The sequence below is a fragment of the Stegostoma tigrinum genome, chromosome 6 (genome assembly GCF_030684315.1).
Source record: "Stegostoma tigrinum isolate sSteTig4 chromosome 6, sSteTig4.hap1, whole genome shotgun sequence".
NCBI classification, from domain to species: domain Eukaryota; kingdom Metazoa; phylum Chordata; class Chondrichthyes; order Orectolobiformes; family Stegostomatidae; genus Stegostoma; species Stegostoma tigrinum.
Genome location: NC_081359.1, coordinates 64,434,028 through 64,458,266, shown reverse-complemented (window position 1 = coordinate 64,458,266; position 24,239 = coordinate 64,434,028). Strand labels below are relative to the sequence as shown.

At 37.3% G+C, this 24,239-nt stretch overlaps 1 protein-coding gene across 2 annotated transcripts in view; it reads right to left on the bottom strand.

The window, feature by feature from the left end:
* Positions 1 to 4,189: 4,189 nt before the first annotated feature.
* mrps9 (mitochondrial ribosomal protein S9) overlaps positions 4,190 to 24,239 on the bottom strand; it is an 80,261-nt gene continuing 60,211 nt past the window's right edge. For both annotated transcript variants that reach the window (XM_059646606.1, XM_059646605.1), the window contains 5 exons: positions 17,918 to 17,993; positions 11,522 to 11,690; positions 9,284 to 9,392; positions 7,183 to 7,352; positions 4,190 to 6,347 (listed from right to left, as the gene is read on the bottom strand). In XM_059646606.1, the coding sequence (XP_059502589.1) occupies positions 6,256 to 6,347; positions 7,183 to 7,352; positions 9,284 to 9,392; positions 11,522 to 11,690; positions 17,918 to 17,993 (616 nt within the window). In that variant the 3' untranslated portion in view covers positions 4,190 to 6,255. The remainder of the gene's footprint in view (positions 6,348 to 7,182; positions 7,353 to 9,283; positions 9,393 to 11,521; positions 11,691 to 17,917; positions 17,994 to 24,239) is intronic.

Sequence of the window (24,239 nt, the reverse complement as noted above, 5' to 3'; positions counted from 1 at the left end):
TCCATTTAACATTCATTGTAAAGATTTTGGTTTTAATTTTCACTTTGCAAACTGCAATCCCACTCGAATACTATTTAATATGCCATTTCAATATTGGCGATGTCAGATTGAGTCTGGACCAGTTTTCTTGCGTGATTTTACAAAAACAGAAGAGAACAGTTACTGAGTAAGACTGGTGATGATGGCATAGTTGAGCACTGAGCTATGTCAGTTTGTTTAACCATTGTTTCAGCTCCCCACAAAAGAACAGTAGCAGCTGACCATTCCCATCCTGTCAGGAGCAAGAAACAAAGAACAGAAACCCTAAGAAACGAAGGACATTAATTTTCCAAAATTGCTTTCAACAAATAATTTGTATGCACCATTTTGTTGCCCATGACATTTTTCTAATGTTAGTACTGATTTGGAAATTTGTTTCACTCAAGGTCACAGAAGGAAATGGTTTCGTAAGTAACATTCAAGGATTTGGAAAAGAATGGTGAAATTCTTTCGAGCCTACAGGGTTGATAGTCAAATACAAATGTCATCTAATTTAGAAAAGAATCTAGATTCGTCAAAGCACCTTTGTAGATCGGCTTCAAAACAGTTCGTATGAATGGAGCTAAGCACTGTGGAATTGATCACATTTGATCTTCTGGAAGGGATGTGTTTGAGGAAGCAACTGAAGAAAAACGGACCAAGAGGATATCCCTCAGAAACTCCTGTAGTGATATTCTGGAAATACAACGATTGGCTATGGACAACCATGGTCATCTTAGAATCAGATACAATTCCAGCCGTTTGAGAGTTTTGCCTTTGATCCTCATTGTGCACAGCAGGTCATTCAAATGCTGCATGCTGAATTCAACTAAGCAACATCACCTTTTAATGCCCATTTCAACAAGGTACTGTGGAATGTCTGGCATTCACAAAAGTATCTTCCTTAAGATATATAAGAAGAAAGGATAATGATTGACAAAATTGGCAAGATAGAAAATAAAATTTGTGACCTAGCATGGCATTAACCATGTATATTTTCTCTCTTTCTGGGTACTGCATTTTCTCACATAGGAGAATTATTTTGAAAATAGGGTGTAAAATAGAGTAAGCTGTTTCACCCATTGAGCCTGTTTGTTATTCTGAGATCATGGATGATCTGAGACCTGTTCCAACTTTGCCCACTATACCAGGATAACAAAAATCAGTATAATCTTTTAAAATTAACAATCATTTGGGGATGGGATCCAAAACTCTATCATCCTTCCTGGAACATGTCTCTTAATTTTACTTTTAAATGTCTGGCGTTAAGTCTATTCTCCTCGTTCTACATAGCCAACAAATAAATAGTATTTTTCCCATTATACGCTACCTGTTCTCCTTAATATCTTGAATAATTAAATCAAATCATTCATTAATTGTATAAATTCATAGCTAACAACCCCTGGAATTAGATAGAACATTACAGCACAGTACAGGCCCTTCGGCCCTCGATGTTGTGCTGACCTGTCATACCGATCTCAAGCCCATCTAACCTACACTATTCCATGTACGTCCATGCTAACATTATCCAAGAAACCGGAGGAATCCGAAACAATTTTCTGAATAATTTCAAAAGCTAACATGTTAAAGCTAATTGGCGATATCTCCAGTAGTTTAGATGTTTTAAACTTCGGGTAGCTGTACCATTCAGTCAAGAGATCACAACTGCGCAAAATAATTAGAACTTAGGAACTTATTTCCCACCCCAACCCCCGACGTTAGTTTATTCATCCAGAGTACCCTGATGTCCAGCACCTAATTGTTTCTTAAATAAAGTCAGAGTTATCCCTTTAACTGTTCTTCCTTACTGTCCATTCTACATGAAGAACTGATTACTATTAGTCCTAAAGTTAGCCTTTGCTGGATTGAACCCATGTCCCTGTTTGTTATTCCCATAATTTAAATCAAAGTAATATTCCAGGTTAACAAAAGGTGAGGCTGGATGAACACAGCAGGCCAAGCAGCATCCCAGGAGCACAAAAGCCGACGCCTCGGGCCCAGACCCCTCCTCTCTGATGAAGGGTCCAGGCCCGAAACGCCAGCCCCTGCGCCCCCGAGACGCTGCCCGGCCCGCTGCGTTCATCCAGCCTCACATCCCGTCATCTTGGAATTCTCCAGCATCTGCAGTTCCCACTATCTCTAATATTCCAGGTTTACTTGTTCCATACCAATTACTGTGTAATATTGTCTGTAACACTACCTTTCCACAATTCCCACAGTGCTTACTCTGACGAGATTTTGTAACTGTGTGGACAGTGAAACTATCAGGTTCCACTGTCATTGGCCAGTGACTATGAAACTAAAAGCAAGCTCTGCCATTGGTAAATTCACTGGTAAATGTGAAAATCCAAAAGTCCTTGTCAGTAATTTCCTGAATATCCACACATGAAGTACTCACAAATAGCAGTTTTAGAAATTACACGATCTGACCAGCACCTCCACTTTTTATGCTGTTAGCTTCATTGAAAAGCCCCTTGAAAAAGTCATGCTTTGTTAAATGAAAATTAAATGCTTTGAATGACATGTTACATCATGATTACAGCTAAACAAAACTTTCAAATCCTATAAGTTTTATGTTTGTGGAGTGCAATATATTTTATGATGACAAAAGAACCCATAAAGATTGTTTTTTAAAGTTACAATATTTCAGCTTCTACTTCACTTTGGTCTCTAAAATTAGATTAAAAAGTGAAGTATAAGCTGTGCTTTTCACTTCCTGGTTTGCTGTCTGTGAGAATTCTCCAATGATTACCTCATTAGCCTGCTTGATGGGATTCCCTACAGCTGCCACCAAATTGAAATTAAAGTTGGAAAAAGTGAAATTCAGGCCTCAAAAATTGCTTGATGTTTATGGGTATCTTTCTTCGGAATCAACAGCAACCTCTAGCCCTTTGTCACAAACTATAAAATCTGGCCTATTTTGCTTTCACATTTTTGCTTCAGAAACGATGACAGGAGCACCTGTGTGGAGATTTAGTTCCCAAGAACTAGAATCATTGTCACCTGGAATTGAGTTATCATTATGATGAATCTATACTGCACTCCCTCCCAGGTCACTAAACCCTTCTGTAGATGTGGTGTCCAGACTAACCGCATGGCTCTAGATGTTAGACTGGTGTTTTGTTTAGCTGAAGCATGTCTACCCACTGGTATTCTGGTCCTCGAACGATAAAGATCAGCATTCCATTAGCCTTTTGGATTACTGTCTGCACTTCTTCACGATATTTAAATCATTTATATAGACCCCAAGTCTCTCAAGATAGTCACTACTTCAGGTTTTTCACATTTGGAGAGTTTTTTTAAAATTAAAATCCCATTGTGTAACATTTTGTATTCGGAATAAAAAAAATCAACTTCCCAAAGCAACACAAGAGTTCAATACTGATCTAAGAAACAATGTTAAAAAGGAAACAAACTGTTGGAATACAAGCAAGAGAAGTTAGAGGAGTTATTAAAGCATATAGTAAACACAGTAATTCAGGGAGGAGAACAAATGCTCCATTTAAATAGCCAAAAGTTACTGTTTGGATTAAAATACCAGTTTTATCTGGTCAAATTTTACTATTGGAGATGAGCTTCAATGAGCAGATTATTTTCCTTCTCCTTGATTTGCACGACTGAACATAGTCAGATGACCAAAAATGCTTATTACTGTTGTTGCTGAAATCCACAAGATTTACTCACGCTATTGAAAGGATATTTGGTTGCGTATACTGACATCTAGTGGGAAGCCTTTATGTTCTAGCCATCCATACAGTTTAAACAACAGAGTTCCTTTGAAATATGAACTTATACTCTTATCTTCAAGGGGAAAAAATATTAGACAACAGAAAATTACTTCTACTTTTGGCTCCGTCCAGCTATCCTGCTGAGTACTTGGAAAGCATGACTTCAAGGACAGTAAATCTTGAACATTTTTGTTACTATCAGCAAGTGATTCTAATGAAGGGTTCCAATGAGTAAAACTAATGTGGTAAAAGTTAAAGATAATTAATTTGTCACCAAATGGTTTAGTGAAATTCAGTGGAATTGACACAAGAACAGAGTCAGGGGCTGGAGAAGTAATAGCACTGTAATCAGTACGTAGAGAATTAGGCCACTGAAAGCATTAATTCAGAAGTGACTTTAAAGGGTTGGGAACCAGAAAACAGTTAACATATGAGAACAGCAGTGACAAATCACTGATTTATTGCAAGACTGGAAGGATTATAGACAAGCTATTATTCCAGAAAGGAAAAGCAAGGACTGAATTAACATACTTGATATGAGAGTTTCAAAGGCAGAAGAAATTAATATTACAATGAAAGCAAGGGGCTTTGGTGATGTCAAGACAATTCTGGAACAAACAGAAGACTCCTAAAATTGGCTCAAATTAAGAATGTGACCAAGGGGCAGAAGCAGTGGCAATGGGGTGCTACTTGTGGTAAATACTGAAGATGACAAATTTGCTTTTTTTTGCAATGTTAACAGGGGAAAGTTTTGACTCACAAATCTTAACTCTTGATACGCTGAAATAAATTTCAGAAAGAGCTGGGTATGATCATGGCACACAAGAAATGCCTGGCTAGTTTTCTCTAGATGAATGTGATAACTCTGAATGTTAGCCTTGTCTCTGCTGTATTACTCTCATCTCAAAGAGCTGAATGGGTTTAGAGATCCCACCTCAAAACCTGAGCACTTCCACTACTAGACCCCCTATGGCAGTACCGTGCATTAACTATATGATGCACTGCTCGCCAAACCTATTTTGACAGCATCTTATTGCTCTATATTCTGTACTACTAAAAAAATAACTGCAACATCGTAAGAATGTTATCATCCCTAGATTACACATGCCATTCTACGTAATACCTCTTCATAATTGCTCCGTGGGATCATGGGATCTTTTATTCCCTCGGAGGTGCAGTGAAGTGCCCTGACTTCCTGTATTACGTGCTCTTGTCTCTGAAGTGGGTCTTGTACGTATGCCATCTGAGAGCTGAAGTCAGTGTCTAAAAGATGGATAGCTAGAACTATGAATACTTATTGTACTACAAGTTGTTCCTGGTTAGGAAACACTGGGACCAAATTTATTTTTACACTTGAAAAGAAACAAAATAGTGAGAATGTTGGAAAAATGAAAACAGAAAATGGGAATTCATCCAGCATGTTCTGCTTTTACTTACACAGTCTGGCTCTAGCAATGAAATGGCTTTGACAACTTTAAAAATCAAACTATCACCATAAATACAAAGATGAAGACTGCATTGAAAGTCTCTGCACTGGTTGCTCTGGAAATGTCTTTTTGAGACTGTTCCCAAAGAAAGTCCACTATATCAAATAAAAGGCAAGATTTAACAAATAATAGCTTCCAGTGTCTCGCTGGCAGAAATAAATGTGTGATGATATCCTTCAAAACACGTTCTGGTTCTTGAGTTTAATGCCCAAAAAGGTACTACCTTATAATCCCTAGAAAAAACTGTCACAGGAATTTTAGTCACTTAATACAAACAGCATCCCTGCAGGGATTATAAATGGTAACAGCTGAGTGTGACAGTTTGTATTAGAAGTTTTGATTTATATAATGTTGCAGTGGAGCAAATATTAAACAATTGATACAAGTAGAAATCAGGCATGACATTAAAATAATTCTTCCTTTCAAGGAAACTAAACAAATGTGAAAGCAATGATGCAAATAATGGAATTAAAAGGGCTGATAGGCTATTGGATTTACGAAGAAAATGTGATGCCTATTCTAAAAAAGAAAGGGAAGGGAAAGAGAACAAGTTTGAGAAGTGCTCACAAGGATTATCACAGTTACAACAGATGTAAACTTGTCGCAAAGTGAAAAGTGATATTGCAGATTAGTTGCTCATTATAGAAACTTAGCGGTTTCTACACAAAACATGCAGACTAGTAAACAAATGTATCAAATATATAAAATTAAACACCTGAAGTCACCAGGAAAAGAAATGAATATCTTGTTTTGTCAGCATACACAAAAAACACCATTACAGTCTGATAATAAAAATAATACTTTTTAAAACAATGATTAAGGGATTCATTCCTAGAATTTCTGTAGATAAATAAAACCATAGGTAGACTTTGTTCTCATGTGCAGGAAATTGAGATCTGAGACAATAATGATCTTGCAAGCCCTCAAATATGTTTAAGCAGGTGTCCATACTGCAGGTCTTGTTGAAGTTCTGCTTCTGATTTCAAACCACCTCAGGGTTGCTTCACAGGAAAAGGCACTGATTAACGTTTCTTCCATGTGAACTTCCTGCGGGCTCCCTCCTGACCAGGCTTCTTCCGCTCTCTCACACGAGGATCAGGAGTCAGCAAGCCAGCTGCAAACAGTTGAAATGAAAGTGAATTCAAAGGTTAAATTTTAAGCTAAAAAGAATTCCCAAAGGTATTGATTCTAAGTTTTACTTCTCCCCATGAACTGACGTGAATGGAAAAAGAATCTAAATGCACGTTCATTTAATCACTACTGTATAACTACAGGTTTAAAAATTAGTTCTAGGTTTTAAATTGTTCAATATTTGCAGCAATTGGCCATTTGCACTGCACATAAATCATGATTTTACTGATACTCATGCTCGGATAGAAATCTCAAAGCAAAAAATAAATGCTAATCATTCTGATGAAAAGCATACAAGTTACATTGATAGAAATGGACATCTCTACTTCCCATGGAATCTATTTCAGAGATCAGTTGTTTTTTGTTTTGAAGAGATCTTCCAAGATGTCATTTCTTAAGAATGTGTTGTACCTGAAGTGAGCAGCTCAATGCTTGATACCATATATCTATTACGTTAAACATACTGTAATCAGCTTCCAAGCCTTAGTTACCAATCTTACCCAACACAACAACAGTAATGAGGATGCCAATGTTGGCACAATGAATTTTAAATCTGGTTTATCTTTGGCCTTCCCTACAAATATTTAATTTAGAAAAATGAAAATTATGTATTAGCCATGTCTAGTACCAGCAGACAGGAGACAAAAATAATCTTCAGTTAAAGTCTGGCACATTCTTGTTTGCTGAATATTTTAAACTCTGGCTTTATTTAAATGGTAAAGAAAGGCCAGCTTTGCAGTAATATTTTCAAATTGCACATACACATTGTAAATGGATGATGTAAATTATTTCGTAAGTTTAACTGAAATTATAGTTACCTTGTCTCATGGATTCCACCTCTTTTTCAGTGATAAAATTAAGCAAAGCCCTTGAAGAAGCCAAGCGAATAGCTCCTGCCTGTGCAGATATGCCACCTGAATGCACTGTACATTCCATGTCATGCATTCCTAATCGGTCCAGGAATTGGAAAGGGAACATCAATTGTTCTCTAGAAATCACAGGGAACAACATGTTAAAACAGAAGTATTATATTTCTACCGATAGCATAATTATTTGCACATGGCACTGCTAATTGTGAATCAGAGATCATACTTGCGAGGTGATGGTGCACATGGATACTGAATTAAATAAGAGAATCATGCAACAATTCAGTATTTTGACTGATTCCTGTAAAATTTGAACCTGTAATTCTATTTGACACTAAGTAAATACCAAACACGTTGACAATGACCTATTACATTTTAATAAATATTAATTTAATAAATAATGTCTATAATAAATACATTTCCTTAAGCACACGGGGCAAAAGAAATAAACTTGTTTCCTTCATATTATAGCTACATAAGGAAATCTGAGTTCAGCAAAAATTAATTAAATATAGCTAGATTAACCCAGTTACCCCAGACAAAGTTTTTCAAAAGCTCACATGGATTCACTGTACTAATAATAGTTTCCACTACTGGCTTGCAAAAACTGGCAATTCTCTGAATTACTAGCCTTGCTAGTAATGAATAAAAATAAGGCACATTTAGCAGTTGCACAATAGATTGTTCAACAGAGTTACATGGTGGTTCTGGGAGCTGCTGGTCACAGGATGGCTGAGTTCTTCTATTCAGCAGCCCCAGGAATGCTATTAAGGTACTTACTGTATACAAAAGGAACAGCTTCTGAGGGTGGGGGAGATTTTGTAATTTAAGTAAACAATGCTATTTTTACAAAAACAGCAAATACAAAAAAAATACTTTCCACGTCAGGAAGCAACTGTTGAGAGAAATAGAGTTAACGTTTTAGGTTGATGACCTTTTAGGTAGGCAGGTGGTGACAGTGGTGGGAGGATGGAGAGGAGCAGTTGGGGTTCAGTGGAGAGTTGGGAGTTCAGTTAACAGGTTTTCAATCGGTTATCAATCCTCCACACTTTCTCCGGCAGCTGTTATGTGAGTTGGAACCCTCCAAATTTTCTGACTTAAGGAACATTTCCAGAGCTATGTTAATTATCCATCAGAATTTCCAATTCCCTCAGATTCAGCTGCATCTGGACTTCTGCATGGTCTTGACATGTGTCTCCAATATTTGCTGTGGAAACCGATATCTCAGTCATGGTTTTGAAGGCCTCAGCGCAGTGGTACATAGAGATAGTGGTCAAACCAATCTTACAAAAATATTTGTAGTGTCTTGTTTAATTGATAACAGTTTGCTGAACAATTCTTGTTTGAGGTTCCTTATTCCATGTGCAATTTTGTTAGAGATGCAACAGAGGATGTGCAACTTCTGAAATGTGATGTCATCGAGAGTTTAATTTTTCTTTTGATAGAGAATTGGATGAGTTTTGTTGAGCCCTATGATTTAGCAAAATACTGAAGTGGTAATATCCCCCACTAAGGCAAATCCTTGAGTTGCACAGCTCAAAGTGAATGGAGCCTTGGATCTGGCCGTGTGAGTGATAGATGAGGGGATGCTTATCAGTAGTCTAAAAATATTAACAGAAGTGGGTAGGGAGACCACTCCCAGAATCAATGACTAGCTCAATTCCTGGTATCAGTTTTCAGCACATGTACTTTCAAAATGTTTGGCTCCATCACACAGTAAAATCAATTTTTCCAGAATAAAATGTTACAAGGTCCAAGACATAATACCAACCAACATTTAGAAACTAATTGTGACAATTGTGGGGATAGGTAATGCAAACCATTGAACTTGTATGCTATTAGACGCTTGCAAAAAAAAACATTAGATTTTGTCAGAGAAAAGGGTTTGAGGTAGCCAAAACAAAACAATTATGTATGAAAACAAAAAGACATGCTTTGCAAATTTTAAATTCCTCTTCCCAAAGCTGGCAATGAAGCGCATGTGATTCTTAAATAAATTTTCACACATGTCAAAGTGCTACCGTCCCACTGGAATCCATTAGATAATAATTACCTTTCCTGGAATGATTGAAAGTACAGCAAATAATCCATCCCATTCACTGTTACCTTTCCACTTCCATGGTCTCGTACAATGACTGTTGCTTTAGCTGTTTTCCGTTTACCTAGAGTTAATGTCAATTATGATTACTAACACAATTGCACTTCAATATTCCTCATTTAAGTACAGATACAAGAGCCGTTGACTAAGTAGTATCTTTTTCAGAAGTTGATAACATTAATGAGAGAACAATTAAGTTAAAACATAATCTGTTAAAAATAAATAAATTGTTTACCGGAATTAGAAAAAGATTATAACCAAACATCGACAAGCTTTCTCATCTCCTGAGGCTATTATCTCACTAAGTAAAGCATTTTCAAACTGATTCAAAAGATTTGTCTTTCTTAATTGTGCAAACTTTCTATGAAAGAGAACTTCCTCACCTATGAGACCAAATGCCTTGTGCCCTGATTTTTACAAAAAGGAGTTGCACATCCATTCTCAGTGAATATTGAACCTGATCTACTTCAATACATATCAAATAAAAGCACATGGAGATAGGGAGCGCAAGTTTGCAGGGTTTGGGCCTGGAATAACAGGGTAGAATATAAAGCGAGGCCCTAGGAGTAAAGCTTAATTAGACAGCTAGAGGAAATGTACACAGGACTGAACATTAGAGATAACAAGGTGTAGAGCTGGATGAACACAACAGGCCAAGCAGCATCAGAGGAGTAGGAAAGCTGACGTTTCAGGCCTAGACCCGTCCTTTTCTGAAGAAATAGGCTATTAATAAACACACTGAACTCGACCCCATATCCATTCCACTACAGAGGAAACCCAGAAGTGAAGTAATCCATTGCAATGGACCCCAGAGTTTAAAAACCAGGCGGGAAAACACACCGATGCTTCATCAGAGGCTGCACTGAGGATGTTACCAAGCATGGTAACGAAACGCCTGCCGAACAACAAACCAGCTCAGCGAGCCAATCAACCTCTAGAGTACGGTTTTAAAAGGGAGTGCAGAAGCCAAAGTCCTGAGCTTAAGTGTACAGAAATTATTGAAGGTAGCAGGACAGAAGATAGCAGCTGGCATCAAGGACTTAATTAACAGGGTAATAGCATTGCAGGATCCCCCACTATCAATATCTTGGGGATTCTGACAGACCAAAAAGTTAAGCTTACCATGTTATATAGAACTGTACATTTTTTTCAAATCAACCTGATCAGAGATGTTATTACGCGCCCCGGAGGAGGTGGGACATGAGCCCAGGCCCTACTAATGCAGGGGCAGGGACACCACCATTGTGCCACAACAGGACCCAACACAATTGTACAAATCTCAAAATGTTCTTTAGATATACTATTTAATAGATATTTAGTGATTTAATTTCACTTCCATGACTTTTGTCAAATGCTCATATTTGGTTTAATGAAATAAATAAAAGGTTCCATATTCCATTGCTGCAAGGACAGAATCTGTTGGAGTTTATTGTACACATCAGCCGTCAGTCATACTCATGCCGACATGCATGCCTTCTAGTAATGCAGCTGTGACCCACAACCAATAATGCGGTTATCATTTGTTTAGTTTTCATCACTTTGTGAACTTGAGAAATTTCAAACAGTCTGGTTTAATTTATGTTACTGAGCTGTCCAGAATCTGTGAACCATATGTATAACCGGAATATATAACATGGTAAAAATCTGCGTACAAGATGAAGCATATCATATAAACAGCTGGAAATTAGCAAAACTCCTCTTGACCAATCTTTCTTCTATTAGTTGCTGTCTGTTAACCCAACTTCAGTAGAATTCCTGTCCCCAAAGTATGTAAGACAATAAGTAACATGCACATTTCAAAGTTGGTTTCTATTTAGCTGAAAAACATGAAGCATAGTTCCATTGAATATTTTTTGGTGACATGCCAGTAGTTGAGAGCACCAGAATGGCATTTATTACCACACTATTTTAACAAAAAGTGTAGAATTATGGAGAAAACTTCCAAATATCATAAGCAGCTTTGAGGGACAAAGAACCCGTAATGTAATTCCTAAAAAACTCGATTTCTTTTATTAGCCAACTGAACACATGCAAATCGTGCAAAAAAAATCAAAGTAAATAAAATTAATGGAATATTGACAAAACTTCAGAGGGCTACAGCACAAAACTAATTAAAAAGGAAACTGAACCTGAACATATACTTTGCTCAAAGACAGAAATGAATGCCAGACTCTACTGTAGAGTTGTTTTTACCTTCCCCTTTACTGAAAGCTACTCCGTTCTCATCAAATTGTAAAGGTTCAATTATCTGTTGCTTAGACTGATCTTCCATCTTTCTGCGAAATTTCAACACATATTCTTCCTTAATACTGCAGTATGGTAAGGATAGCATACGCTCCAGTAAGCGAAGAAAGTACAGGTACTGTTTAAAACATAAAAGGAAAGACTAATGTTACTTAATAGGTCAGCTATTTATTAAAAAAAGGACAATTGACAATTAAACACATTATCTTCTATACAGTCCTGCACTGAATCTGGCCTAAATTAGCTCAAGCAATTCCAAAATTGGGACTGGCTTGTGAATAGATTTGGGTTGGAAGAATGGTTTGGACAATCTGCATTAATATGCATTTAACCAATTTTCGAGCAAGACAATAATGAAATACTTATCAAACAAGCTTTGATTATTCATCATGGCTGGATAGAAGCTGCATATCCATTTAAAATCATCTCTTTTGACAAAGAATGGAGACTCGAATAACAGCTGATGGATAGGAATTGCTTGGGATGCAGACAAAGACTGAAGGTTTCACACTGGCTATTTTATATTTGTAACTCCCCGGGAGAGATCAGTTATCTTTGGTCTTAATTAGTATCTTTATAATTGTTGAAGTTAGAATTCTCACTGGATTATGCACAATATTTAAAAGATTAACTACTGTGTTAAACCTAAAAAAAACTCTACTGCTTAAAAAGTGTTTTAAGACAATAAGATGCAGGAACAGAAGTGGGTCATGTTGCCCACATCTACTCAGCCATTCAATAAGATCATGACTGACCTGATAATCCTCAACTCCACTTTCCTGCCATTGCTCTATAACCCTTGATTCCCTTAAAAATGAGAAATCTGTCTGTCTATCTCAGCCTGGAATATTCTTACAAGCAAGCCTCAACAGCCCCTCCAGTAAAGTACTATACAGATTTACCATCCTCAGCAAAAAAAAGTTCATTTCCACCTTAAATGCACAACTCCTTATGCCTTAGTTTTAGACTCTGCACAATGAGAAACAACAAAAAATTCTAAGAACAAAGCCTTCAGTTGTTATACAGGTTCTTAATCTAACTGGAAAGGATAATTCAGCCAGTAGACAAATCTAGGGATCTCCTAGCTACGTGAACCCCTCCCGGACACACACATCGTCAGACAGCCATAAGTCCTTTACTTCCTTTTATTAAATCATAGAAGACTGGCTCACGAGCTGGGCTAATATACATTGAATATCCCTTGACACCCGAGAGAAGGTGGAGGTAAGCTGCCCTCTTGAACTACGGCAGTCCACATGGTGTGGGGACACCTAGTGTTGGTAGGAAGGGATTTCGAACCAGTGACAGTTAAAGAACATAGAACAATACAGCGCAGAACAGGCCCTTCAGCCCTCGATGTTGCACCAACCTGTGAACTAACTTAAGCATCTCCCCCTACACTATCCCTGGGACATATTTTCAAGTCAGGATGGTGAGTCGTTTGGAGGGCAGATAGTGGTGTCTGCTTCTTGTGTCACAATCAAGTGATTGTTGTAAAGGCGATTTTTCTTTATAAACTGCAAGTTGCAACCTTAAAAATACCAGATAGCTAAAAGATGGTTTACATACCTTCAAGACTACATTCACACAGACAAGCAGCCCCTTACCAAATAAAATTCAAACACCAACATTCAATCATTAATCCATATTTAGAAAATATTGGCAATCTTACACTGTGTTGCTACAGTCATGCAATAGAAACAAGGACATGGATGTATGAAAGTACATCAACTGCACAGCAGTAAACATTTAATTATTAAAAAGCAGCCAGTCCCTGTAGACCAACAATCTACAAGCAATACCTGGATGACTTGAGAAATGACAGTAAAGAAGAAAAAAAGACTATGCTTAATTCTTCATTAGCCACCTTGTTAGGCAAGTGTACAAATGGAATTAACCTAATTACAGGCCAAAGGTCTGTTTATGTAGCATGTTTCAGCTGTTTGATTAACCAGTGTACACATATCTTACACCAAGCAAGATCTATCTGTAAACATTCTATTCAAATATTAATACATTAAACAGTTTAAACTACATTAAAGATATTATGTAAATGAAAACTGTTGTAATTTTACAGTAGATTATCTACTGATTTTATGTTTGGTTTGTCCTAGAACACAAGTTGAAAGGTGTCAGAGCCTACATGCGTTTCCACACAATTAAAATTTACTTGATTATGAAGCCTAATGGTTGATGTTAAGGTTTTGATGGGCAGAAACAAAATGCAACTTTCCCTGAACAACCTCTGATTCAAATTAACTCCTATTTTACTTAAATAGATTTAATGCTTGCTCATTTTAATTAGAATAATTCAAATAAACAAACTTTTATGTATTTAAACTCACATTCAAATCTCATTTTTAATTATATTGTGCAGTTTGCTTGAATATTCAATAAACAAATAATGCCTTTTAAGTAGAGACAGAGCAATCATTTTGTTAATGTAATTTGAAAGTTTATGATTAGATTACCTACAGTGTAGAAACAGGCCCATCAGCCCAACAAGTCCACACCACCCCCCACTTGTAGCATCCTACCCAGACCCGTTCCCCCTATGACCCACACACCCCTGAACACTATGGGCAACTTAGCACGGCCGATCCACCTAGCCTGCACATCTTTGGACTGTGGGAGGAAACCGGAGCACCTGGCGGAAACCGACGCAGACACAGGGAGAATGTGCAAACTCCACACAGACAGTCACCCGAGGCTGGAATCAAACCCGGGTCCTTGGCACTGAGACTGCAGTGCTAACCACTGAGCCACCATGTATTCTAAATTGACGGAACCCAAGTTTGAACTGCCCTGATTTATAATCTATATCTTTATTATATCCAGGGCTAGCTTTTCCAATATTTTCCATTCTGGTTTCCTGAACTTCATCTCCCACAAATTCTCAAACAACATTCTGAAGCCTGCATTTTGTTCCGTTCACCCATTAACTGGATGCACTGGTCATTTGTCTTTCAATAGAGTGAATTTTAAATTCCAGACTTCATGTACAAACGTATGAACAACCCTCTTATCTAATTTCCTGCAAACTCATGGCTTGTCCTATTATCCTATCAATACCAGCCTCCGACATATACAACGCTCATCCAATTTGCACCGCTGCGTGTCTAAGAATTCAGGCATCTTGGTTCTATTATTTAGAACTCTGCCCCAAAGCTGTCCTAAAAACCCTCTACTCTTTTATTTCGCTCCCTTTTGTTAATCCAAATAATTAAGAAAGTGTTTCAAAGTGTATGACACTTATGCTAGCTTTTCACTTATTGCTTGCCATTACTTTTTGTTTCTGTGAAACCCTCAATTCTCATTTCCATTTTGTTGTTACACGATACAAGATGTTAATGTATAGCACATACTGACAGGAGTATATCTGGTCAACCCTCCTAGCTGGAGGAGATACATTTTTGTTATGCATTTAATGGATCCACAAGTGATCTGGATCAGTCTGAATTTAGCAGAAACCAATTTCATTTTCAGTCGTCATTCTTAACCTATTGATACAACTTCAGCTTGGTAAATTTGCTTAATTTTCTTCCTAACCTTCACTACAACCCCCAACTAAATCTTTGTTCATTTTCATTGTTCCTGAACATAGAGATACTGCCTACCATTGGGCTAGAATTCCTGAAGCAACAATAATCATCCAGTATCCGACCAGGGTGCACTTTAGCAGCAGCACCAGTAGTTTACTAACTATGCATGGTGTTACAGTTAAGTTTGAACAGCTACAAACAAACATCTTCCAGCAAGCACAGGCATAGCGAACAGGAGCAAATTTTCTGTCCCTAGTGACTCTCAGAGCTGTTTTGGCAGCTAAACAGCTGACTTGGCTGATAGCTAGCTGTGTTAGTTGTTACTAAAAGAGAAATTGCTGGAAAAGCTCCGCAGGTCAGCGGCATCAGTGGAGAGAATTCAGAGTTAACTTTTTGGGTCCAGGAACCCTTCTTCAGGATTGATGTTAGCTAGGAGATAGTGTGGGGGGGGGTAAAGGAGTAAAATGATAGGTGGAGATAGAGCCCAAAGAGACAGAAGAACTGTTGAATAGACAAAGGAGTGGATAACAAATCAGCCTGGGAGAATGGATTGCTACAAATGGGGACAATTATTGGCTAACAATGGGTCATGTGTGATAGCAAGCCCATGTGATAACAAGGCCTGGCATTTGGGGGTTGGGGTAAAGACATTGGAGAAGGTGCCGCAAGTCCTAAAATTGTTGAACTTGAAATCGAGTCCAGAAGGGTGTAGAGCTCCCAACTGGGAAATGTGCTTGTGCTGAGCTGTGCTGGAGCAATGCCGCGAGTCCGAGACGGAGATGTTGGTCAGGGAATGGGGTGGTGTGTTCAAGTGGCAGGCAACTGGAAGCTCACAACTAACAGTTCCTGTTCTCTTCATCTTAATACCAATTGAGAGATATATCTACCCACTAAGGTATCAAAACAGCAGATATGACTGATATTAACATGATTAACACGAACAATCTTACAGAAACACCGACCCCTAAATCAACACAGCAAGAGATGCCTACTGGGACTTCAGCAAGTTAGCAGAAACATGGGTCTTTCATCAAGGACAGAATTGGATAACAAATTTCTCTTTACAGATAAAGAAAACTAAAAATATCTTAATATTAAATATTTGTACTACGAAAAGGTAATTTTTATTCCAAAGTATTACAGCTTTACTGCAGATTCAAAGAAAGGAACAAATTTTGAGGATTTGGTTTCAGTTAGGAAATTGCCATGTAATCATTTCATAGCATTTTCATTACGCTGAATAGCAATAAAAAAAAGCTTAAATAATCACAACGGGCATCAAGTATTCATACATTTAACCAACACTGGTGTAAATTGTTCATTATGGCACTCTAAGCAGCATTTATTGTGCCAGAAAATTTACTGTAGGATCATCAACTATCTTTTCCACACTGAGCACCTAAGAGCTAACTTTTTTTTATTATTTTTATTATTCCACGAGAACATTTATATTTGAAGATACCAAATATCTTATCACATTTTTCTCAAATGATGCACTCAAAATAAAACATTTTTTGAACACAATGTCCATCCACAATTTGGAATTCGTAGCTTTGAATATTTCTAGTTTTTAGCCAATAGTAAAGTTGTTGGTAGGTGTTGGAGGATGAGTGTGTAGAGCTGGATGAACACAGCAGGCCAAGCAGCATCAGATTAGTAGGACAGCTGATGTTTCGGGTCAAGAACCTCCTTCAGAAAAAAGGTGTTGGAGGACTCAAGTTTTGAAGGGTTTTTGAAAATTGAATTATTCAAACTCTTGTGGAAATACCAAGAGAGAGAGAACAACAGTAACAGAGTGAGAAACTTCACAGTAGTTATTGGAAATTTCTGGGGCTGGGGCCATTCTAAACAGTGGCTGGCTTGGAGAGATTCTTATTTTATCTGGTTCAGTTGGAGAAATACCTATCAAGAACAAGCTATGTTGGAGGATACCTTGCTAAGAACAAGCTGCCCGCTTCTGAAAAGCAAACACTAACTTAGAGCTCAGTGCGAAACCTATTTTTTTTCTGAAAGAGTGATTGAAAGAACATAGAGATTATACTACCTGAACAAGTGCTTCCGATTAGTGGCATGTCCACAAGACTCCTGAACAGTGTACTCAAGTGTTTAGCCAAAATGTCTCTCTGTTCAAAAAGCCAATGCCTGCAGAAAAATCTGTTTTATTTCCTTTCTTTCCCTTAAGAGTATGTGCAAGTGAGAAAGTGTGCATGCCTGTATACTTCTATATCACAATGCTTGTTAACCATCAAAAACATCTTTATTAAATAAGGTTTGCTTTCATAATGAACCAATGCTGAATAACAATCTCATAATAAACTAGTGTTTGTTCAGAAATCTGATTAATAGATCTTTTTGATTAAAACCTTATATAGACGAGATAGTAAATTCATCATCTTGGTAACTGGAACAGTACTCTTCATTCTGACCTGCAGAGTAATGGGACAAGAGTGATAGCACTCTCTTCCAGTCTTAGTCGTAACAATAAAATATTAATTCTAACAAAGCTCAACAACTTGCACATAAATTTTGTAAACTTAACTTCATCTGAAATGAAAAGGCAGGATTTCTCCTAGGCTATCGAAAGTTCCTTCCTTTCATTTCCTGCAAATTATTTTCCCCTGCAAATTGATGCCGATTGCAAAGGTTAACATCCAGTTATACTTTCATGCTGTAAAAATCACAACCACTGAACTATAGAACCATTCTACAAGAAAATTTAGCGATATGTTTTGCAATTCTGTTTCATCTTGAAAACGTCAAACGTTTTAAGTGAAACATAACCTGTTTAATGATTATCACTTACGTCTTGGTCAGAAATGTGTTCAACTAGCATCTCCTCCAGTTCTTCTTTGGTCAACCATCTACTTCCAATTAAATTTCTATTGGGGAAAAAAGAAAGGCATTGATGTGATTCTACTTAATTCAGTGAGATTTAAAACTTGACCTGAAAATGGTCTTAAATCATGTTTGCAGATAAAGACAAGTACATTGACCATTTATTAAAAAGATGTTTAGATAAATTGTGACAAGGAAACTGTAACAAGTTGCTAAATATAACAAATCAACTGATACAAAACACAAGTGCATATCTCAGATACCGGTAGGAAGGATACAAAGAAAGTGATGCAACAACTTGATTGCGCATTATGAGCAATTTTAAAGAATTTAATTAATGCGAATGAAATACGTCAGTAAGATACTTTAACGGCAAACACACAAATTTAACAACAAGAATGTAATTTGTAATGATACAATGGTTGAGTACAATCTACTCTGATAGATAAACAAATGTTAAATTTTGAAATCACATTTTAATCACAAACAAAAACTTCAACAAAGCGAAATACACAGGTCTAGAGAAAGAGCTGGCTGAGGCTGACTAAGTAAATAGAAGGTTTCACAATAAACAAGCAGTGGAAACAATTTAAAGAAGCAATTCAAAACATTCAAAATTAACTTCACTGAAAAACAAAAACTTAAAAGATCAATCCACGGCTTACTCAGGACATTGAAGACATTATTGCAGGACAGTTTTAGATTAAAAAAAGGCTTATAATGTTGCCAAGAATAGCAATAAGACAGGTGATTGGAAGTTAGCAAACAATAAATGTCTATTCAAGAAAGGGCAGAGAAGAAAAATATGGAACTACAGGCCTGTTTGCTTAACATCAGTTATTTGAAAAATATGCAATCTACTACGAGAGAGAGATAACGAGAACTGCAGATGCTGGGAGAATCCGAGATAACGAAGAGGGGAGCTGGATGAACACAGCAGGCCAAGCAGCATCTCAGGAGCAGGAAGGCTGACATTTTGGGCCTAGACCCAAGGGAGTTGAGGGTGTAGCTAGTAGAGATAGATGAAGGGGAACCAGTAGATTTTATACATTTGGATTTCCAAAAAAAATTTGATAAGGTGTCACAAAAAAGTTAATACACAAGTTGGCAGTGTTATATTAGCATGGATTGGGGACTGATTAATGGACTGGATGCAGAAAGTAGACATTTTTAAAGATGGTAGGTTGTGATTAGTAGAGTGCTGCAATGATCACTGCTTGGTCCCAAGCTATTTTTAATCCATATTGATCACTTAGATGAGGAGCCCTAGAGTGACACAGGTTTTCTGACGATGCCCAGTTCAGGGAATGTGAGCTGAGAGCTGTAAAGATAGATTAACAAGGTTTGAGACAGAATATTTCAGAGGTCATTCACTTTGTTTTTTTTTAAAACGTAGTATGAAACTTGTAATTGTTAATTTTTGAGAGAATTTAGATGTGCTTGCAAAAGAAATTGGCAATGCAGGCGCAGTAAGCAATTAGGGATGAATGGGCTGCTCTATAATGAAAGGCTGAAAAAAAAACACTATTCTCTTTCTCTGACGTTTAGAAGAATGAGAAATGATCTCTAGGAAACATACAAGACTATAGCGGGGCCTGCCAGGGTGGATACTGAGTTTTTTTCTCCTTGCTGTAGAATTTAGGAAAAAGGGGCACACTTCCAAATTAAAGGTGTAACATTTAGGGTGGGATGAGGAGAGAATTCTATAACTGTTGTGAACCTTTGGAATTCCATACCTGAGGAATTATGCATGTACCATTATTGAATAACATTGGAGACTGAAATAAATGAATTTTCAATCTCTGAATGAATCAAAGGATACAGGAAGGGGCAGGAAAATGGAGTTAAAGCTCATGATTGACCAGATCAAATTGAATGTTGAATTAGATTAAATTGATCATATAGGTGATGTAGGTGCTCAAAACCAGACACTGGAGGTTGGGTAGTGGGGGAGGATATACAGGCAGAGAAAAAAGGGAGTTAGGGGTGTGATGGGGAGACAGGGAGAGATTTGTGCATCTGTTGGAATTTGGGGCTAGGCTTTCTGGCTTAATTTCCTGTTAATTAAATTCTTGCAATACTCCCATTCCTTCATTAGTCCCTCCTAGTGTGTCAAAACAAGATAATGTGCCTCCTTCCAGGGTGCTGTTTTTATTGATAAAGATTTGGGAATTTCACAGGTTCCTTGCACTCAAACAGTTTAGTCATACAAAACACAAAAATCTCGATCCCTATTGGAGTACAAGATATCCTCATACATCAATAGTATTCATGGTATACCTTACCGAATTAACTAAAAAAAATCTTAGTACAAAGGCACACCATTACATAAAGCAAAAACTGCATCTTAGACAGCAACAAAAATAAAAGGATTTACTCCAAATGCTTGGAATTCATCAGCAGCAAGTTGTGAGAAAGTTGGAGAAATGAAAAGACACAAGAGTTAACAACAGGACAAATGTTCAATAGATTAAAAATCAGATTATGTTCACTAATTCCTATCTATTTTAGATTCACAATATAGGGCCCAAGGGGTAAAATATTGCAGATGGACAAAAATTTGCATCTCTACCATCTATGTTGCAGAGCACAATATCTTCAGCAATTATTTCTGTTTGTTCTGTGGCATTAAGTGAGCTTTTAGTGACTGACTACTAAAACTTATAGTTAGATGATCCACACATGTGACATGTAGAACATTACCAGATCCACAAGATGTCCTTTCCGTTACTTCTGAAGATGTCATTTGGCGTCATTTTTATTGAAATCCCCAACCTCAAGAAAACACCAGATGGCATTGTTGTGCAGAACAGGATCAACATTGTAGCAAACTAAATTACAACAGCGTCAGATTCATTGCTAGGCACAGCAGGCAATGCATTTGCCTTCGAGAGATAAACAATGACATAACCTTAATGTTCATGGGAGAAAGAATGCTCTGATGTATGGACAGTTTCCAACAAGCCCATTTCTGACAGACAACGTAAGCTTTAAAAAACCAAAACAATTACTTTGTTACCAAAACCTAAAATGTATCATGTTTCAAGGGACTAAAATCAATTCATGGATGCGAGAACGTATACAATGGCATTTTCAAGCTACCTTGATTCATACAAAACCCCCATTTTATCATTTCTGAGGAAAGTGAATAGTTATGTTTAATTACTGAAATTACAAATTGGTGCTCCAAGCCAAAATTTGCAAATAGAATTGATGATGCAAGACAGAACGTGCAAACACATGTTAAAGCAATTCTTGATAAGCCAAATCAACAATTCTGAACGAATATTTATTTTTTAAATTTGGTGACAATCCAAGGTATTAATGACAAGGTATTAAAAGTGACAAATCACTGATTAAGGACAAAAACAATTTGTATAGGCAAGTTCCATCATATCCAATTACAAAATCAGCTTGTTAAAAAGCAATTCATCTGGATTAAATACATTTATTGGGGTGACAATTTAGTACTCAAAAGATGCAATAAAATAAGTCACCTCTTCACATGACGCAAATAAGACAACGATGGTGACGGAAACAGGTAGACAAAGTTCTGCATTTGAAGACCAGAATTTCACAATACTATATAATTGTGCTCTTGACTGAATTATCTGACTGCAAAACCGAAACTGAGAATGTAACACTAAAGAGCCAAGGGAGCTGGTAGAAGAAGAATTCGCAGACATTTTCCACTGCTAAGGAATGGCAATTCTTGGAGTCATAAGATCAGCCAAATGATGCAAGGTCCTGTTATAGCTGTAGGCAAAATAGTAAATATGTGAAATTATAGCTATCATATTCCTCAGGAGTATTTGATCATAAGTGTGCCAAAGAATTTAGAAACATTGTTGCAAAGAGCACAACTTTTATTTTTCTTCTTGTTGATTGCGAACCAGAATGGGAACTTCTTTGAACCAAGGAATGCAGAAGGAATTGCTACATTTTAAAAAATAATTTACAAGAACTCACTGCCGGTTACTTACACTGTTGTTACATTTGAGCAATGGGAGAACAGAGCTAAGAGGCCACACCACTGGGAGTGTGAGAGAGTCAATCTTGCCTGTGATAATTGCTAACTGCACAAACTACTCAGGACTAACAGTGGATGCACAAAATCATCAGCATGTTGACAACTATGAGTGGCTCATAAGCAGGTGAACAATTTGAGCATTTACGAGATTTCATACTGCAGAAAAGACAGGGTTCCTCTTTGTGGTGAAGTAAACAAAACCAGAATGACAGCTGGATATTCTCTCCCACCTGTTGCCTCTAACCAGTGCCTCGAAGACAACTTCACATTTAGTGTGCCAGCAACCCTGGTGCTGTGAGGCAGCAGTGCTAACCTCTGACCCACCATGCCACCTATAAATTCATTTATTTATATTTAATAGCATTAAGAACAAAAACCTAGTAAGTGTTTTCTGTTAACCAGAGTGTAGCACCCAGATGGAGGGGAGACTTTTCACGTACTTTGACTAAACCTTTAACTTTTGTCATGGTTGTTTGAGTAATAGTGCACCTGCTCAAGTGGATCATGGCTACATATTTATATATCCCAAAAATGTAACTGGGTGAGAGAAATTCATAAATTGTAATAGCCAATAAAACTGGAAAAGCAGCAATACTTGGAGAATGGAACTTGTAATGAAATCTACACGTTTTGGAGACTATAAACTGAAATGGAAGTTGAACTACTAAACAGCCAAATAACAGGGTGGTTTTGGGACTTTGATACCAAAGTGCTCCATTTTACATCTGTGCCAGACAATCATGCTTTTTGAAGCAGTATGGGAAAAATTTTACAACTAAGTGGCACACAGAGGCTTTGAGTTAAGCAATTTCTGCCTCACCGTAATCCTGATTATCAAGATTTGCAGCACAGCCAAAAGCTATAAGTGCAAGTACAGCTAGAAAGATCTACAGCTTGCAAATTGAAAGCTTCCACTTATCCTCTCACATGGAGGGAGAAAACAGGAAAAAAAACCCAAGCTAGCTTCGAAGATTCCAAACAAGAAAAGGCCTTGGTCTGCCAGATCACCCACTGTAGTGAAGAAGAATCATTGTTTTGCAGACAGCATGTCATCAATGCTAAAAATCAAGAGGAACTGAGAGACAATATAACCTGCTCTTTGAGATCTGGATTTTAGATCGTTGGAATTTTGCTTTTGCTGTTTATATTCTTTTTCGTCCAACAACAAAGTTTGTCTTTTGAATGTCCTAATTGTGAATGGGTGCATGGGTATTTTGGTTTCTTCTTAAAAATAAAAATAGTATAATTTAATTTGAATAGTAGATTGGAAACTCTACCTTTCTTCTGCCTTTTTTTAAAGAAGAGTCAAGAGTATTACGATAGCTAAGAGCTATTTTCTGTTAGATACAAAACCTGGTGTGAATTGCTTTTATCTTGAATAAGAGTTAGGTAAATTGGTCACTTGGGTGGTCTAATTGCAATTTCATTCATTTTATGATGGCTTGCGGAACAGTGGGGCATCATTATTAGCATAGACTTCCCAGTTAAGTCATGATAAATAATTTTGAATAACAACATGGAAATGTGTAACTCCGAAACTGCTATCCTGCTGACTTACTCCAGCATTGTTTTTAAATCTCAGAAACAACTACTCTACTGGAATTTCTTGCTTTCTATTGTGTGCTCTTTGCTGTCAAACCAACTCAAAGAGGCGGTAAACAATGTTTCGCCAGCAGGTTCAGAAGAGTCCATGTCAGACTCCAAACATCAACTCCGTTTCTTTCTCCACAGATGCTGCCACACCTGCTGATTCTCCCCAGCAGGATTTCGGAAACAACATGGAGCTAGTGAAACTCAATACCTCTGCTGCTGATGGCTCAACAAGTCTTTCGTACAATGAACGATATAGTTTTTGACTGGGGCATAGAAACTGCTCTGTTAAATGAAATCACTTACGTCAATGAGCATGTTATATGAATAAGATTCCTAGTAAATGAAAACAGGTTTAACTGAACATTTTCTCAATTGTTGCTTCTGTCTGATAAAAGAAAGTGCAATCTGTTATTAACATTGAGAACCTCTGCAGAAAACTATACTTCAGACCGCACTAAACTTGCCTCAAGTCCAATAAACCCATCAAAAATTAGTCTTCTGGAAGATTTCTGTTACTACCACAAAAGTGGGCCAAGTCTGCACATAAACATAACTTTGCAGTAATTTTATCAACTTCGAAAGAAATTCTGCCATTTCAGCCAATGGCACTGACTTGAATTCAAACTCCAATAGGACTAAAGCTTCACAGGACACTGACAGAAATCAC